This window comes from Gallinula chloropus (assembly GCF_964237585.1).
Source record: "Gallinula chloropus genome assembly, chromosome: 1".
NCBI lineage: Eukaryota > Metazoa > Chordata > Aves > Gruiformes > Rallidae > Gallinula > Gallinula chloropus.
In genome coordinates this window covers 202,700,609-202,718,782 of record NC_140085.1, presented here as the reverse complement: position 1 = coordinate 202,718,782, position 18,174 = coordinate 202,700,609, and the positions used below count along the sequence as shown (strand labels likewise).

Sequence of the window (18,174 nt, the reverse complement as noted above, 5' to 3'; positions counted from 1 at the left end):
CCAGAAAAGGAATACTGAGATTTGTGTAACATCTTACTTACCTGAGGTAGTTTTTTAGGCCGCTTGTTATTGTTTTATTGTCCCAAAGGTCCATATCGATATCCATATCAGGAGGAGATTTAGGAGCTGGTAGAAATTTGAATTATGATTGTGTTATAGTTTGACTAATGCACTAACTAGAAAAGCAGCAAAATAGAAACTAATAGATGAATCATTTAGCTCATGTGATTACTTATTAGCCAGATTAAATACCAATCTGATCAATTTGAATCTTTTAATCTCTGCTAAATAAAAATTAATTTAGCTCCATATTTAGAACCTGTAAACATCAACTATATGAACTACATCAAAGTGTAAAGTAAGCCCAAGTCAACAGAGAATTACTGATGTATTTGGCTTAGATATTCAAATACAGGCATCAGAGAGACAAATTAGCAAGAAAAGTGAAGGCCTAGGACAGCTGTCCATTATATTGATTGTGTTACAGCCTGAGGTTTGGAACACTTCTGAAACATGCCAAAGACATACAAATATTGGAACTTTAAATCTAAAAGAAGGAATTTATTTGATCAGTACTTTGCTCATATATATTGGTTACATGCAGAAACTGCACAGCAGTGCACTCACCTTAAGGCTGCAAACTCAAGTGGCAGTAAGTGAACGTACACAATCATATATATCAAGACACACTCCTGTGAGCACAGCAGTTAAGGCAAAAGGGACCACTGCACACATGCTGCACACTGCCAGAGGTTCACTTCAGATACTTACAAAATATGGTATTCATCAGCTTTTGCACCTTGGAGTTTACTCCACCTATTCTGTACAGCCCCAGGATGGTAATACCTACATTGGGATAACGAGCACAATGAAAATAATGAAAAGATGGTTAGTTCAAGATAGGCTGACAGGTAACTTCATGTATGTTTTCAAAACATCTAGATGTATGTACCGAGAATTGTACAGTTACTTGCTGAAGTTCTGCTTTACTGCTAAATTCTCTTCTGGGGTATTGACAAATGCGTTCCACTGACTAAATGTGCTATACGTTCATCATAACCTTACATTAGCAGAACCCTTTGGCATACAAATGACTCCTATTAGCACACAACAAGGAGATGGCTGAGAAAAGTGAAAAATAAGACCCCAAAGCAGTCTTAAAACACATTACGTGTCAACAGGTTTATCTTATCTAGACTTCCGTGGAATTACTGTGCAACTGCAGTTGCTCAGACTATCATCCCTCCCAGTTGAGATCTGACTGAAATTTATAGGAGAAATAATGACTGCACCCAAAATAAAAATATATACTGTATACTGTTGCAACACTGTAGTTTAGAATTTATATGTTATGCACAGATGTCTGTGCAAGACAGAGACAGACAAGTCCCAGTTGAAGTTTCAATTGCTGGGGTTTTTCTAATAGCACAGATGTGTGTGACATTTACAACACAGCATTTCAGTGATGCTAATTTTACTGGTTTTAACTGCCTTTTAAAATCAGGAGGATTTATATCTTCCCTTCTCCTGAGTCAAGGTCTTACCACCTAAAAATTGCTCCCTTTTCCCTTGAAAGCAATATTGCAAAGTCTGATCTCACTTAGATAACTTCGAGGTGTTTTGAAGCCCTTTTTTTTTTTTCCTGGGGGAAAAAAAACCCAACAAACAAAGCTCTGAGTCAGCAGTGATTTAAACATTACCTGAGAAACTGCATTTGTGTTGGGCTTTCTGCTGCACAGGGAGACTATGCCACTTTTGGATTAGAAGAGAGCTGTGTACTGACAGCTCAGTGCATGGACAGGAAACGGTTACCTCTTTTTGTGGAAGACTATACAGCCATATCTCATCATTTGAAAGAGGATTATTAAAAACTTGCTGGGAGTTGCCAGATGTCACCTCATCAGTGAACCCATTCTTAGTCTTTCTTAAATTCCCACCACCAACAATGAGTTTCCACACATTTTTAAAAAATGAGTGAATAACTGTAAAGCACACCGATAAATGTGAGAAGTAGAATCCAAATGATGGACACACTCCAAAGCATGGGTGTAAAACACATAGAATTAATCAAAGCAATATTTGAGAAAAAAATGCTCAGAATAATCTAGTAATTAATTTGTGATTTGTATACACACCTCTTGTTTCTACAGCATGAATACATTTCCTCACGAAGTTGAAACCTGCTTCATTTAAGAACACTACAAAACAGAAGAAAAAAAGGTAATTATTTTCTAACTTAGCAATACACAAAATCTCTGTGTTTAGCTACATTCCCACGTTAGTCAAGGAGTGACACACATCTATCTATGAGATTATAATACTTACTTTGCAATAGTATTCTTGTAGATATATCCTTAATAGTATATTCCTAGCAATTGAAATCCAACTTTAGTGAATCATTAGTGTATCATTAGGAATATTTGTTTCTTGCATGTGTACATAACTGCACACAAAATGGTAACATAGGGAAACAGTCTTTATTACTGACTTTAGTGAGTTTATTTCAAATAAGTGTACTTCTCGTTAATTTTATGTACCTTCAATGCTCCAATGTCCCCACCTAACAAAGCTCTCTGAGATGCATAAACCCTCACATATATTTAGACAATAATGCTAATAACATATATATGTTAATGTAATGTTAATACAATTATATCCATTTTATTACTCAGTGTAACAGGTGCATATACACCTAAAACCAAACAGATCTGATCCATACAGGGATATTATTTCAAGACAGTGGTATGTATTTGCATGTAGGTATGCAGGCTACTGATAGAAACTTTTACAGATTTGTTAGATATATTGTAGCTTTGGAGCCAATCAAATTTTCTTCCAATTTATGTTTGATTGCAGTACAGAAGCTGAAAGCTTTCTCAGAGTTTGCATAGCTTAGGATGTGCTTTTGTGTAACCCAATCATGGAATCCAACACACAGTTATTTCATTGCAACAGACAGAAAACATAAAATTAATTTCACACATACATCTAGAAACCAAACCCTTGCAGAAATCTAGTGATATTTGGTAACTCTACAGAAATAAAGAGCTTACTTTCTTCCTTCTTGCTAATGATGGCTGGCAGCGTGTATATCTGGAAAAAAAAAAGTAGCAGGTCAATGTTTGGGCTTTAAATTCTTTCTTGCCAGGTTCATTCATAGTTCTTAATCTAGTCAATTAATCTGTGAATCAGCTGGCTGCTAGGGGAAAGCCAACCTTGCCTTTAGCTTCCCTTGAAAGGGAGCCCTGCAGCATGCGCTGGGGATAACAGCCCTGTGCTAGGACCTCAGCAGGTGGAGAGGGCAACAATCCTATGGGCTTGGTTGTGTTTGCAGTTTACATAGCTGTCCTTCTTCACCCCTGGGGAGAGGGCAGAGAGCCAGCAGGATGTGTCCCAAAAACCTAGTCAAGTCTTGAGACTCGATTAATTAGAGATTTAATAGCATTAAATTTAAAGATATCGAAAAAGTGATATCTAAAAATTTTGATTTTTTTTAAAAATTAGATTTGTAGACTCCAAATTAGTTAAATTTCAGTACAACTAATGATCTATTTTCTGCACTGTTTCAGTTAAGCAAGAAACTTGTAAAAACACTCATCTCTCTCATAAAACCAAGCATGTTTTTCCCTTTGGATACAGGTCTGGTATCACTCTCATTCAGTGACTGTTTTAAGACCAGATTAATAGTGGGAAGAAATGTTAGATAAGCTTGTCTCTTGGTGGCTTTCAACACAGTTTTATCCTCTTTGCAGTGCCCTTCAAGGCAGTGCTTAGTTTACTCCATGATGCTTCCCCTAAAAGTAGTTTGTCATTATCTGTGCCGAAACTACCACTTCACAAAGTTTATCTCAACTATGAAACCTGCAAGACAATATTCTAGCACATTATTTAAAAATCAAATCTTCTAAGAATAACAAAAAATGGTATCTGTAAGTAAAGGCTTCAATACTCTAGTAGTTCTGCTTCACTACATTGTACCTGTCTTCAATGTGTATTTGCAAGTCTCTCACAAATAAATGCTGTACTGTACTGTAACAGACATCATACCTGAAACACACACCAGCTTCTTTCTTTAACACATGATACAAAAATGTGAAAAGAAAAGAAAATGAGAAATATCCTTACTGGTTCCTTTCCATCCATAGCTTCGAGCCAAAGCTTTCGGTTGGATTCTGAAAAAGCTTGCAGTGTGATGATTCCAGGTCTGTCAAAAACATGCACATACCCTGCAGTTAGTAATTTTTCTCAAACAGTACCCAAAGTCAGAACCCAAACAACACACTGACACGAAGTGAATACATAAAAAGACAGACGTTAAAGAAAGTTGATGGCTTCTGCCAGTTTTACATACAAATGCCAAACTGAGTTTTTTGTTTGCTATCTGCTATCACAAGTGTAAAAAGTTGCAGGTAATCCAGGTTAAGATGCTTTATTTTATTTTATTTTAGTCTAAATTAATTTTAATTCTAATATTCCATCATGCTACTAGAAGACAGATTCTTACCCAAGTATTTTTCTCTCAAAAACATTTTAGAAAAAGAAACCAATCTTGGGTTTTTTTGCTTTCTTTCAAGACTATTGCTTAACATTTCAGTTGGAAAATTCCACTTATAGTCCCTTGGTCAGCATGTATAGAAAGAACAGAAATTTCTAAGATTGCCATTTTACTCCAAGTTTAGGGACACACTTCTAGCTCTGGGTTTCTGATTTAATCTGTTGGCTAAGATTGCTGTCATTGGATAGCATGTTTTTACACTCAAATATCTAATGATTATCCCCAAATATTCATGTCCTCAAAAAATCCCCACCCAAACAAGATGAACTCCAATACATTTTGAACTACCTTCCTCTCTAGTTTCTGGAAAAGTTGGTAATTTCTCAGAAATAAAGCGACATTCAAGATGAAACATATATTTCGTAATGTTCCTTTTTTATATAACTCCAATACAAATAAGATGGTGGTGAACCTCTAGAATAGTTTCAAAAGAAGTCTGAGCTGAATGTAAGTGTGAAAAACACCTAAGTAAATTTTAAAGGAATTGTGTCAATTAGAAGGCCTCACGGCGTGTGCTCTCCATTAGCAGTTCACAAAGGTTTCTTTCAGTTAATATGGTTCTTTCATGAAATGAGATGTGCACATCAGTCCACATGATTTTCCAGTGTTTTTGGAGAACAATGTCTTACATAATTTGTCATTCAATGTTTCATATAATAATACAGGGAGAGAATTAGCTCTGTGGGATAAGGTGTTTGGAGAAGAGTTAGCCATAAAATCTTAAAACGGAATTTTGAAGACTGGTGTAGCTGCACAGTTCTAAAAAGAGCTCTTTTTTAATGAAAAGTCATACTTTTATGTTACTAAGGGAACTTACTAATGTCAATTAGCACTAAAGGTTTTCTATATTTTGCAGGGGATGTCAAACTTCATACTCCCATTAACCAATATTGTCCTGAATTTAAAATTTGTTCAGATGTAATCACAATGTCTTTGAATCCTCTGCATTTCAATCCTCAATATTTCAGGTTCATATTTATATGAATTTGCTCGCTTCTTAGTAATTGGTGATGTCAGTATTGGCCACGGAATCTTCTCTCTCTTACAGGAAACCTGAGTTTCAGCAACATGACATTCACAAGAGATTAAAGGGGCCCTTGTGTATGAACTACCACCAAAGTTTTCTAGGGATTTTGTTGTCTATTTCTCTCGCCTGCTGACTTGTACAAAAATTTACTTCTCCCCTGCCAAATATCAAATCAAACAGAAAAATGAACTTTCTATCAGCCTGTGAAAGGTGCATCCTTATAATAATGACTTAATAACTTTGCATTGTACTCCTCCCCTTTCAATCTTCTGTCCAAATTTCTAGAAGGCTTTTAACTTCTATGAAATGTGTCTATAATTGTCTCTTTGATGAGAACTTGAAGAACTGTAGAAGGAACTACTTGTTCTGTGCAGTTCTGTTGCACTGTGGATGTTCTAGTAAAAAGTAAGGGAGAGAGAAAGGACAACACTCACTTGTGAATACATCACAATGGTACTGCCACAAATGTGCCTAATAAATACAATTCTAATTTTAGAAAGCAACAGCTATCAATTTCAAACCCAACTTGTCAAATCAAGCTTAGAAGTCAAGAGAAGTTAGTTCTAACATTTATGCCAGATCTTGCTAAGTACTGTGTACATACACATCAAATACAGAAAAGCAGTTTTCACCTATTTTATATGGTTATAATATCCAGGAATATATGAAGAAAAACGTGTAAGTTGCTTTCAAAAAAGAAAAATGATGTGCTATCATACATTTCTGCTACAGAATTATCCTATTAATTAGCATTTATAAATCCATTTATGATCTATTTCTAAAAGTGAGTAGTTGGAAGTGCTACAGGTTTTCTAAGAATCCATCTTGTATGTGCATGGAAACACAATGTAGTTAAGACAACACATATGCAATGCAGTGAATTTTGTTAGTAAGTCAAGTTTGAACAAATAAGTACTATGTTTTGAAAGTCTGTATTGTCTAGATACAAGCATACTGAGAAATAAGCATTCCTATTACAGGAGTAAGTATGATAATTTGGTTGCAAGTGGTTTTATTTTTAATTATATTCAATCTGTGAACACAATGAAAAAAATGCAAACCTCTCAAATACTTCAATATCGAAACAGAAACGCTTGTCAATTGAATCTGTCTTTCTCCTGATGCAAGATTTTAGCTTGAATATTTCTGGTGAGCTTGTGACAAGGCCATTCTGTAAAACAAACACAACAAAATTAGCATGGACAGTACACTGATATACCCTGGCTTCACATCTTAAATTTAACTGCATGAACAGTTCCAAAGAATATGCCTTAAGATAGGGGATTAAAATTATTTAGGAACATATGGAGCTGGACTTGACAATTCTTCTAGGTCCCTTCCAACCCAGTATATTCTATGATTCTATAATATCATAAGTTCTCTAAGTAAGACTAGTTAATAGCTTCTGTCACATATCTGTTACTTAATATAATTATGAGGCTGCATTTCAGAAAACTCTATATCCAGAACAACAAATATCTGTGCACAGAACATGACTATCTTACACTGTAAAATGAGTATCATACTATTCTGTCAACTCCCACGTCTTGCATTTCCAAGTGTTTTAAGGACAAAACAGTGACTGGAAGCAGTCAGCATGGATTTAAAGAAGGGGAAAACACACAGGACCAACCTGATAGCCCTCTGCAGTGTGAGGGTTGGCTCAGTGGATGAGGGAAGAACAGTGAATATTGTTTATCTCAACTTTAGCCAGGATTTTGATAATACAGCCTATTACAATAAGATGTTTCCTATTCTCAAAGGCAGACTGGTGAAATATTGACCAGATAAATAGATGGTGAGGTGACTAGAAAACTGGGTGACCTGCTGAGCTCACACTGGAAATCCAGCTAGAGGCCCAGGGGACAATACTGAGGCCAATACATCTTCACCAGTGACCTGGACGATGAGACAGAATGCAGTCTCAGCACATTTGCAGATAATACAAAACTGGCAGGAGTGATTGATTGATTGATGGACCAGATGTGTGCACTGTCACACAGAGGGACTGCAGAAAGCTGGAGAAATATGCAGAAAGGAGCTTCCTTTAAGTTCAACACAGGGAAATGCCAAGTCCTGCACCTGGGGAGAAATAATTGCTGGTACCAGGGCAGACTGGGGCTGACCAGCTGGAAAACCAGCCTGGCAGAAATGGACCTGCAGGTCCTGGTGGGCAACAAGTTGACCATGAGCCAGCAATGTGTCCTTGCAGCAATGAAGGCCAACAGCCTCCTGGGCTGCATCAGGCAGATTATTGCAAGCAGGTTGATGGAACTGATTCTTCCCTTCTGCTCAGCACTGCTGAGACACATCTGGAGAGCTGTGTCCAGTGCTGGGCTTCCCAAAACAAAGAGAGACTGGGATGTACTGGAGCAAGTCCAGCAAAGGGTCACCAAGGCGATCAAGGGTTTGGAGCATCTGTCATATGAGGATAGGTTGCAAGAGCTGGGATTGTTCAGGCTGGAGAAGGGAGATCATTATCAGTGATTTATCTGTAAATATCTGATGGGAGGGGGTAGATAATACTGAATCAGGTTCATCTCCGTGGTGCCCAGTGAAAGGACAGGTGGCGGCGAGCACAAACAGAAATACAGGGAATTCCATTTAAACCTAAGAAAAACCCTTTTTACACTGGTCAGACACTGAAACAGGTTGCCCACAGAGGATGTGGAGTCTCCATCCTTGGAGATACCTAAAACCTGACTGGACACAGGCCTTGGTAACTTGCTCGAGGTGATGCTGCATGAGCATGGAGATTACACTAGATAATCTTCAGAGCTCCCTTCCAACGCCCATCTGTTCCATGATTCTGCAGTAATGGGAGCAATTTCCTATGCATGTGCAACCACCACATAGTTGCAGATATTTAATATGTTGTTTATATATATAACAAAAGAAACATTTTATTTACCTATAAATAATCTACCTACTTTATTTAATTTACCTGTAAGACATACACTGCTTCATGTATGAAAACAGCCTTATGATTTGTTCACCAGTTTTATTTCTTGTAATAGTTCCTGAATGCTTAATGTAAGACAGAACATATGATTCATGTATGTGTTCACGTATGTGCAACTCACCACTTTCCCACCAGATTTCATTTCAGCTATACTCATTGTGAATGTTTTCGTTCCTTTATCATAAGTGCAGTAATGTTTTATCCACGTAAATCCAAGAGGTCCTAAATTAAAGAAAGGTAGTGTTAAAGATAGTTATTTTGGCATTTTATCAATATTTTAGTTCGAGATAAATAGAAATGAAACATAACAGCATCCACATGTTGCCTACAAAATAAAAAAAACGCCCCTAGTTTTTTAATTTGACCACGCTATTCTGACATAATTTTCAAATATTGCAGTTTAATGAGGTTTCCCAATGAATTTCCAGAGGAACAATTTTTCTTTGGCAACTGGATGGCTAATGGCCTTTTGCTAGGGCAAACAGGCAGGAGACAGGCAAGATCCTGAGGACTGTTTTGCCTAGGAAATGCAATCAAAGATTTTATCAATCCAAGTGAAGCAGAAGGATTCAGTACTAGATCCTTTCTCTGAAGGAAACCTTGGAATCTAGTATTAGATCCAGAAAATTGGACAACATCATGAAGTCAGAGTACATCTCTCTTTACTTTCGGAATTCTTACCAGAGGTAACAAATGCTTTTGGCAATCTCCTCTTCTCCCTGCTATCTTAAGGGAGTAGGTAAAATGCCATTGGCTCAGAGATTGATTTAATCTTATGTGGCTGAACATGGATGGGTGATTTCACTATGGGAAAGAAAAGGAAGGAAAGACACAGTGCACTCTAACCCAACAGTGGCTTAGAGATGAAGAATGAAATGCTGTATGTCTGAGGTGGTGCCTTTAGCAAGAAGCACCGGCCACTTCTGCCTCAGAAGTGGCCTTCCTGCTGGGGAAGAGGTCACTACAGCAGTGGCACACAACTGAGTGTCCACAAACCGACAGTGCACACACTCCCAAGACCAAAGTAGAACACACTTAGGGACCCACCAGACTTTGACTTAGACAGCCAAATGTGAAATCGGCCGTTACCTCCAAGTAAGTGGACATGTACCCCAGAGAAATTGCATCACCCTGCTTCTGATTCCTACTGCAAAATACAGGCTTTCCAATGCAGATGTTTTCACTGGCAAATTACCCAGAGCTTTGCTAAGGCATTGCTCTGAGCCTTTAGCAAATCTAAACTCAAACCTCTCTTGTGCTTAAGCTCAATGGCATTTAAAACTCCAGCTGCTAAGCTATCTTAGATACAGGTATTTATAATGTGTTCTTCGCTGTGAGGACATAGAGCAAATTCTCCCATCATTTCAATAATCCTCTCCACTGCTTAGGAGTACAGCCAAGATGTCCCACAGTTTTCTGGCAAATTACCTATATAGTTGCTTATTTTCACTTACTAAAACAAAACCTATAATAATTTAAAATCAATTTTTCCTCTGATAGTATTTCATTAACCCTTTTAGATGTGTTTAAAAATCACCTAAAACTTGTACCCAGAAACCTAGATTGCAACTTTCGAGTCTGTTACTCATGACTGTCAATCTGAATAAAAAGAATTTATAGCCTACTGCCATTTTTTTCAAAAAACATATTTACACCATGCATAACACTATTAAAAAAACACAGGATTTGTTTTATTCTCAAGAATAGCAAGTATTTAACCCTGTTGTCCAAAACTTTACATAAGCCTATAGTTGTAGGAAGGTAAACACGTATGACAAGGAAATACACAACTAGTACCTTCCCCATTGACAGGGAGATAACAGAACCTGCTACTCTTACTCCAGAACAAACTAATGAACAAATTTATTTTCACCAAGAGGATGTCAAGTTGGCCTCTCACTATTTAATGAAGTACAGCATGTGCCCAATGCTTCACTCCTTTTCTCCCTCCCCCATTAGCAGGGCTGTATAATTTCCACTTACTGCAGGTTTCTTTTATCATTATTACTCAATTAAAACATTGAGTGTCTTCTTAAAACTTTCAGTGCTTCTGAGGGTAAGTGGCTGATGTTAAATATAATAAGCATTGAGGTTTCTTTAGCTGACTTACAGAATAAAGATAAATTTCATGATGTTATTTGGGAAACCAATTATCTATAACTCTATGTAGTCTCTTGAGTTAGCTAAAAGGGGAGCAGTGAAGAAGATATCCTCACAACTGAGGTCGAGTTGGGTCAAGTCTGGCAATTTTATAACCAGATGTCTTCTATTTATTTTTAGCTTGAGAATTCAGGTGCAAAGTTGTATTAAATAGTTTTTGCATGAACATCAAACTTGTACAAACACATACATGCTACATCAAAACACTGCTGTAGACTTTCCTAGTGTCAGGCTGATTCCAATGCAAATAGAAAAATAAATGAATGGATAAACAAATAAATAAATATGGGTCCCAAATGCAATTAAAACTATTTTTTTGAGGGTTCTGCATGATCCTGCCTAACACAGCTAGTTTGGTTCGGTTTTCTATACTGTTTAGAGTATACAAAACAGTGGCAGCCGACACTGCAGATGACATATTGAGTAACAAATTCTCTCATTTGACTTTTCACATATTTCCTGGTTCTGTTTTCATTCAAAACATTATGGATTGCTAGGATCTTCCAAGCAGTTTCCAACACTTATGACAAGTTTAGTTCTGTTCCTTTATTTGGTTTATCACTTCATTCTCATGTCTCATGAAGTGAATAATAATTCGGTATAGATTTGCAGCTGTTTTGAAGCTGTGACAGACTGCATTTGGATGGCTCTTATTCTTACACCTTTGTTTCCCATTATGTGCACATTTATTTCCTCCTAAGGTTGTTGGGTCAGAGGAGATCCCCAGTACACGGTGGAAGTTCTTCGGGTTGGGTGAACTACAGGCCCTGTTCAGGCAGACAAAGTAGTGCAGGGGACATCAGGGCTTGGCAGGTAGATCCAAAGCAGAGTGCTGGGAGCTTGCGGCTTCTGCAGCAAAGCACAGGGCAGGTAGCCAAAGCAGAGCTTGCTACCAGTCCACTACTGGGATGGCAAATAGCAGGACCCTTCCCCCAGGGACTCAGGGGGCAGGAGCTGAATTGTTTACAAGTGTTTTGACCACCATTCCATCTGACCTTAGCTTTTCAAAAAGTCAAATGTTTCTTTTTCTTTTGAAACTCTCAATCACTTGGAAAAGGGCCATTGCAGATGTCTACAGACATTCAAACATAGAGCTCTTGTGTTGTCCTGCAAAGTAAACCATTTTCTTGCCCTTGCATCTGTTGCTGTGCCTTTCGAATCAAATTAAAAGGTACATCTGTTTTACTCACGTTTCTCCTGCACATAGAGATAGCCTTCCATTGTCCATTGACTTGGTGGTCTGTAATCCTGGTTGGCTGATTTCATTCTTTGCATGAGTCTCTCCACTTCCTGCCTCGTGCTTTCAAAGTTATTCCGGGTCTAATCCCCAGAAAAAGAAACAAAGAAAAACTCACATTACTCCTGCAAAGTACTAAAAAAAGTACTAAAACAATAATGAGGAACTAATTAATAATGATTCCAAGGAGACTGTAATGGAGACCAAGAAAAGCATTTGCTAGAGACATAAAATGAAATTAAAAAAAACACCCCAAAATCCCCAGTACTCTTCATTGCTCAAGAAGCCTAGGAAGAACATAATTATGAAGAATGAACTTAAGCACATGAGTGTAAAGGAATCAGAGAATCACAGAACTGTAGGGTTTGGAAGGGACCTCCAGAGATCATCGACTCCACCCCCCCTGCCAAAGCAGGTTCCCTAGGACAGATCACACAGGTAGGCATCCAGATGGGTCTTGACTATCTCCAGAGAAGGAGACTCCACAACTGCCCTGGGCAGCCTGTTCCAGTGCTCTCCCACTCTTACTGTGAAAAAATTCTTCCACATGTTGGTGCAGAACTTCCTGTGCTCCAACTTAGGCCATTGCCACTTGTCCTGTCCCCACAGACCACTGAAAAGAGGCTGGCCATTTCCCTCTGTGTCCCACACTTCAGATATTTATTAACATTAATCAGATCCCCTCTTAGTCTTCTTTTCTCAAGGCTGAACAGCCCCAGTTGACTCAGCCATTCCTCATAGGGGAGATGCTCCAGGTTTTTAATCATCTTTGTAGCCCTCCGGTGGACTCTTTCCAGAACATTCCTGTCTTTTGTACCAGGGAGAAATATACCCGAGAAAAGCAACATTCCTCTTTCCGTAGGTCACTACCCTCAGAAAGGAGGTCATTTCATATCTTTAGGTATGCTTACACAGCAGTTTGCAGACAGATGCAGGCTTTTGCTCTGCATACTCTAGGAAACACACGCAGAAGCCAGACTAAACTAGAAGCTGCTGACAGCAGAGCCCCAAACCAGAAGTAAATCCCACTGAACAACTTGAAGTACTGTGTAGAATACACAGGCCTGGGTTAATGCCAGTCCAATGTCTCTAGACAGCTTCAGTCTTGCCCCAGACAGAAGTGACAAATGTGTCCATGTGTACCTGCAGTAATGCCACAGCTCCTGATGCCCACAGCAGTCTGGTTACCGCCACTGTCAGGAACATCTTTTGGCAGGACTATGCTAACACCACAGTTAGCTATAACATAAATATGCTAGTATAGTTCTGCTCACCAGAGGCAGAACTGTGTGAAAATCATTAAAGGGCTGACCCTTGCCTAAACAGCGCCTGCATAACCAGGCAGTTGGCCAAGCAAACAATTAGAATCATAGAATCATAGAATTGTAGGGGTTGGAAGGGACCTCAAGAGATCATTGGGTCCAACCCCCCTGCCAAAGCAGCTCCCTAGGACATATCACTCAGATAGGCGTCCAGACGGGTCTTGAGTATCTCCAGAGATGGAGACTCCACCACCTGCCTGGGCAGCCTGTCCCAGGGCTCTGGCACCCTCACTGTGTAAAAGTTCTTCCGCATGTTGGTGCGGAACTTCCTGTGCTCCAACTTGCAGTCATTGCCCCTTGTCCTATCCCCACAGACCACTGAAAAGGGGCTGGCTGATTCCCCCTGAATCCCCTGCTTAAGATAATTATAGACTTTAATTAGGTCCCCCCTTAGTCTTCTCTTCTCAAGGCTGAAGAGTCCCAGCTTACTCAGCCTATCCTCATAGGGGAGATGTTCCAGGCCCCTAATCATCTTCGTGGCCCTTCTTTGGACTCTCTCCAGGAGAGCTATAAAGGCGGGCTCTTTATATTATATATATATGCATTATATATATATATATACATATGTGCATGCAAATAGACATTCTTTCCTAATGAATTCAGTGGGACAAGGGTTTACCATCACACACCTAGCACAGCATAGTGGGTGGAAACTTATTATGAGGTGCCAGAGGTTTGATAGGTTACTACTGCTCTGTTCACAGGTGATAGAAAAGAATAAAGATTTTTATAATATTTCTGCAAAATCACCCTATGGACTCTAATCCTGACTAGTCAGAAAGATGCTCTCAGGACTTCATCCACTGATGAATACTTTCCCCAGTGTGTGGGCCATTCATGGAGTTGCTTATGTTAAATCTCCTCCTTGAAGACAAACATTAGAGAGATAGGAGAAATTCTTTGATATTTTCAGATTATATCCTTAGGGTGAAACATTGGTTCAGATTAAACTTCACAGTGTTCATTCTGAGATGTTCAGGAGGCACATGCTGCTGAAGGGAGGAACATCTCCATTTTGAGAGCTTATCTTTGCTTGCCTATTACGTTTATTAATTACTACTTTAAAGCAAGGAGGATGTGGAATCAAATTACAGAAAACAGCCAAATTGACATACAGAACAATGAAAGTGACAAGAGGTCATGTTAGTACACAGTGACCTCTAAGAGCTGTTGGCCTGCCACTACTCTGCTGCACCTACAGCTGGTACTGCTCCGCCTCCTAACTGTAGGGTAGCTTTAAGAACAGAAGCAGCAGTTCAGTTCAGATCAACTCTTCTCCAAGACCTTAGACAATGAAATGGAGTACTTTTGACACTACAACAGACAGGCTGAATGAACATGATTTTTCCCTGAAGGCTGTCCTCAGTTTGTCTGTCCCTACATCTCCCTTACTTCTGTCCATGCCTGGGTGATGCTCTCTGTGATGAGTCAGTAGAGAGCCCAGCTGGAAGAAGGAACCTGTGGATCTAGATCTGGAGCCAGAATTCTGTGTAACAGCAGTGAATGATGTACTGTATCCCAGTAGATCTTCATGTTTATGTTTCTCTGATGTATAAATTTAATAAAAAATAGTATTGCAATACATTGTTCCTTCTACCTAACTTTTCATCTCCCACTTCCTCTGTAGTTTATTTACATCTTCAAGTTGTACTCATGTAATATTTAAGAAGAGATTATGTTTAACTATTTCTTCATTGACATTGATATTAAAAAAATCCTTAATAATTCTGTTTCTGTGGATAGGAGCTTAGAACATACTAACATTTTCTGACTTGCAGTGCCAGTTTTGGTCTGTGCCATGGGCTCACACTCCTCTCAGAACTTGTCATATTGAAGAAAATAAATCTCTGGACTGCAGCACATTTTTCACCCTTTCGCTGGGACTGTGCTGTGCAACAACACTGACCCCTTGTGCCATTATCTGAAAGAGTCCTAGCAAACTGAAAGTAGCAAATACAGAATTTGAGGCTCTACAGACAGAGAACATCTGCATTTTGATGCAAAAAGGAAAGTCCAGTCATCTCCGAGGTTCTGTCTTGCTTCCCCAAGAAGTGTGTTAAATGGGATCTATACCTACATATGAACAACAGACATAATAGAGGAAGGGCTACAGAGGTGAGCTGCACATGTTCAATTGCAGCACAACCTGGAAGAGTGGAGCACTCCTAGGAAAGCAGACCTACACTAAAAGTGCTAGGGCAATGCTGTCTTCCAACCCCAAGTTAATATATCCCCCCTCTAACAGCAAGATGTTACAGGGAACATTTCAGGTGTTTTATTTTCCAGTAACCCACAGGGAACAGAAGTTGATCATGGTACGATGCTCTCATACTCCCAGTCCTGTTTCAATTTCCCTAAATCCAGTGACCAAGGCACTATCCACAAAAGCTGATGTTAGATCTTCTAAACTGTTGTGGCTTCTTTGATTCTAGCAGAGCTACAAAAATGTCAGTTGAATCTTTTCTTGAAAGAATGAAATGGAGAAGAAATAGAGTCACCTCAAAAATACAGCATTTGGCATAACTGATAGAATGACAGAATTCCTTCACTTTTAAAATATTTGTTCTGTACTTGGAAGTTACTTGTTACGAAAAAACTTTGGGCAGGCCTACTATTGACAGGTTGAACTTCAGTTTTTGCCTTAAATCAAGTGATAGTGGTTCTAATGCAAAATGGATGTAAAGATTTCTCTCTACTTGTATGTCCTTGAAGTGGAACATTGGAGTTACACAGCAAAATAAATATATACTTTATGTTATGATGAGTGGAAAAGTATGCTGCTCAGATGCCTTTTTGTTTTCCTGAAAGTGATGGAATTTTTGGGCACAGTTAAACTTGTCCAGCTCTTACAACCAAATTCAGGCCAATCTACAGCAAAAGATCCATTTGCTCAGTTGAGAGTGACCTGCAACACAGGTAACTGATCTTTCCTTCCAGCAGAACTTAATGCTCCTGAGAGCTGCTCACCATGGAGGAAGGCCCCAACAGTTCTCTGATGGAGACAAGATAAATCCAGAGAATGACCAGAGCATGGCTTCCCAAGTATGTGTTATATACATAACTACCAGACAGCAGGAGAGACATTTTGTGGCATTCTGTGATCTCAGACAAACAAACTGCATCATTCTATACCAGTTGGAACATTTACTTCCAGAAGACAGGCCCCACTCTCAAGAAGACATTTACACCTATCAGGACTACCATATTTTCTAATCAAAACTTGGCTGCTGTCCTGCTTTTCTGGTTATAGCTCCTAAAGCACTGTGCTGGAAATCTCAAATTGACTATCTGTAAATTCATTTCCCCAAAGTTATTTGTTGACAGGAATCTTCATTGTATTTACTTACCAAAAATGACTCTCACCTATTAATATATTAATTTGATTTCAGCATACTAAAACGTTGCAAGATTTAGAGTTCCAATAAAGTGCTACGAGACTACTTTAATATCATGAAATTAAATTAGCAAACAAAATGGTATAAATATAAATCATACTTACATTCTGCAAATTGAATTGCAGCTGCTGTTTGTATGGTGCAAACTCCTGAGCCAGTTCATATCCTTCGTGGTAAAATGTAAATAATCCTTGAAGAAAGGCCAAAAGCTGAGAAAGTAAAATCGAGAAGCATTTAATATTTTTAACAAGTGCTCTTAATGCCACATCACAAACAGAATATATGCTAACTCGTAAGGAATAGGTATTGTCTGTGATAGTGAAAAAACAGTTCTTAGCTACTGCTACACACTTTCTTCAGGTGAATATTAGAAAGTGAAAACTAGGAATGGTTGATTTTCTATTAGTCTTCAAGTGGCAAAATGTGGCAAGACATCAGCAAAAAACATTCTGCAACTTAGCACCTGAACACTCTAAGCTTTCATTACTCGCAATAGCAAAGGTTTGCTGAGCAAGGAATCAGATCTTAAGAAAGAGAGGTGTTAAACAGTCTTTTGCATCATGAAGTTGTCTTTTCCATAATAAATTAATTCACTGTCAGAGTAATTTTGTCCAGTATTTCAGCTGGAATCTCTGATGGAATGCATTTTCCAAGTTCGTAATTTAGAGTTCAAGGTTTTTCTCTTCACAATATTTTTTCCACTTTCTTCATAGGATCAGTTTGAGCTATGACCTATTTTCCACAAACGAAACTCTTGAAAGTGTGTTTTGGACAGCTTAATACAACACACGAAACCCAGACTATTTCTTCCAGCTCTGAACAAAATGCAAAGTCTATCTGGTATGTCTGCAACTGACTCCAACAGAACAGTCCAAGTCTGTACATAGCAAGTTGAAAATTCTTTTTGAAGTTTGCTTTAAAATAATGTTTAAGTAGTAAAAAGTGCAACTAGAGTTTCTGAATACTTATTGTAGCTGCTTTCCTACCACTTAGTAGTTTTACAAGCCTTCTGACTTACTCCCAAATTTTAAAAATGTTTTGATATTGCCCTAAGTCTTCCTACCTGTTATTAAATAACAAGTGTTTAATTTTTTATTATGGACTGTTTTCTTTGTATATATAATTTAGCTTGCATACAACCAAGTAAAGAAAGCAGAAAAGAAAAGAGATATTAACTTGGGTGTACAATAACAAAAGCTGTAATGCCAGCACAGATTTATCTTAATGTATTACAGCCATTGACAAGCTAATCATCTAGGCTATGTCACTGGCTGTCCAGGCTGCCTCCCAATTCAGTAAAAAACAGTATTCAAAAACATAATTCCTTTTCCTTTTTCGGAGTTCTCTTTTAAGGTCGGATGAATGATCCAATGGAATCATTTATCTCTCTCCATTGACTACTGAAGTAGCCTAAACTCAGGCAACAAAAATGCCATCATTCATATTTAATGCACTTTTCTTTGTGTTACCAGTACCATAGATTATTGTAAGTGAAACAGCTTAAAAATGTAGCTTT

General features: G+C 38.4%; 1 protein-coding gene across 1 annotated transcript in view; it reads right to left on the bottom strand.

Annotated features, from left to right (window-relative positions):
• The window catches only part of ARHGAP42 (Rho GTPase activating protein 42), a gene marked incomplete at both ends in the record, with an annotated part of 167,171 nt that overhangs the window by 23,060 nt on the left and 125,937 nt on the right, over nucleotides 1-18,174 (bottom strand). Inside the window, 9 exons of the mRNA XM_084272899.1 lie at nucleotides 42-126; nucleotides 772-846; nucleotides 2,136-2,198; nucleotides 3,054-3,093; nucleotides 4,126-4,204; nucleotides 6,644-6,753; nucleotides 8,666-8,766; nucleotides 11,895-12,024; nucleotides 16,763-16,867. Coding sequence (XP_084129025.1) covers nucleotides 42-126; nucleotides 772-846; nucleotides 2,136-2,198; nucleotides 3,054-3,093; nucleotides 4,126-4,204; nucleotides 6,644-6,753; nucleotides 8,666-8,766; nucleotides 11,895-12,024; nucleotides 16,763-16,867 — 788 coding nt within the window. The remainder of the gene's footprint in view (nucleotides 1-41; nucleotides 127-771; nucleotides 847-2,135; nucleotides 2,199-3,053; nucleotides 3,094-4,125; nucleotides 4,205-6,643; nucleotides 6,754-8,665; nucleotides 8,767-11,894; nucleotides 12,025-16,762; nucleotides 16,868-18,174) is intronic.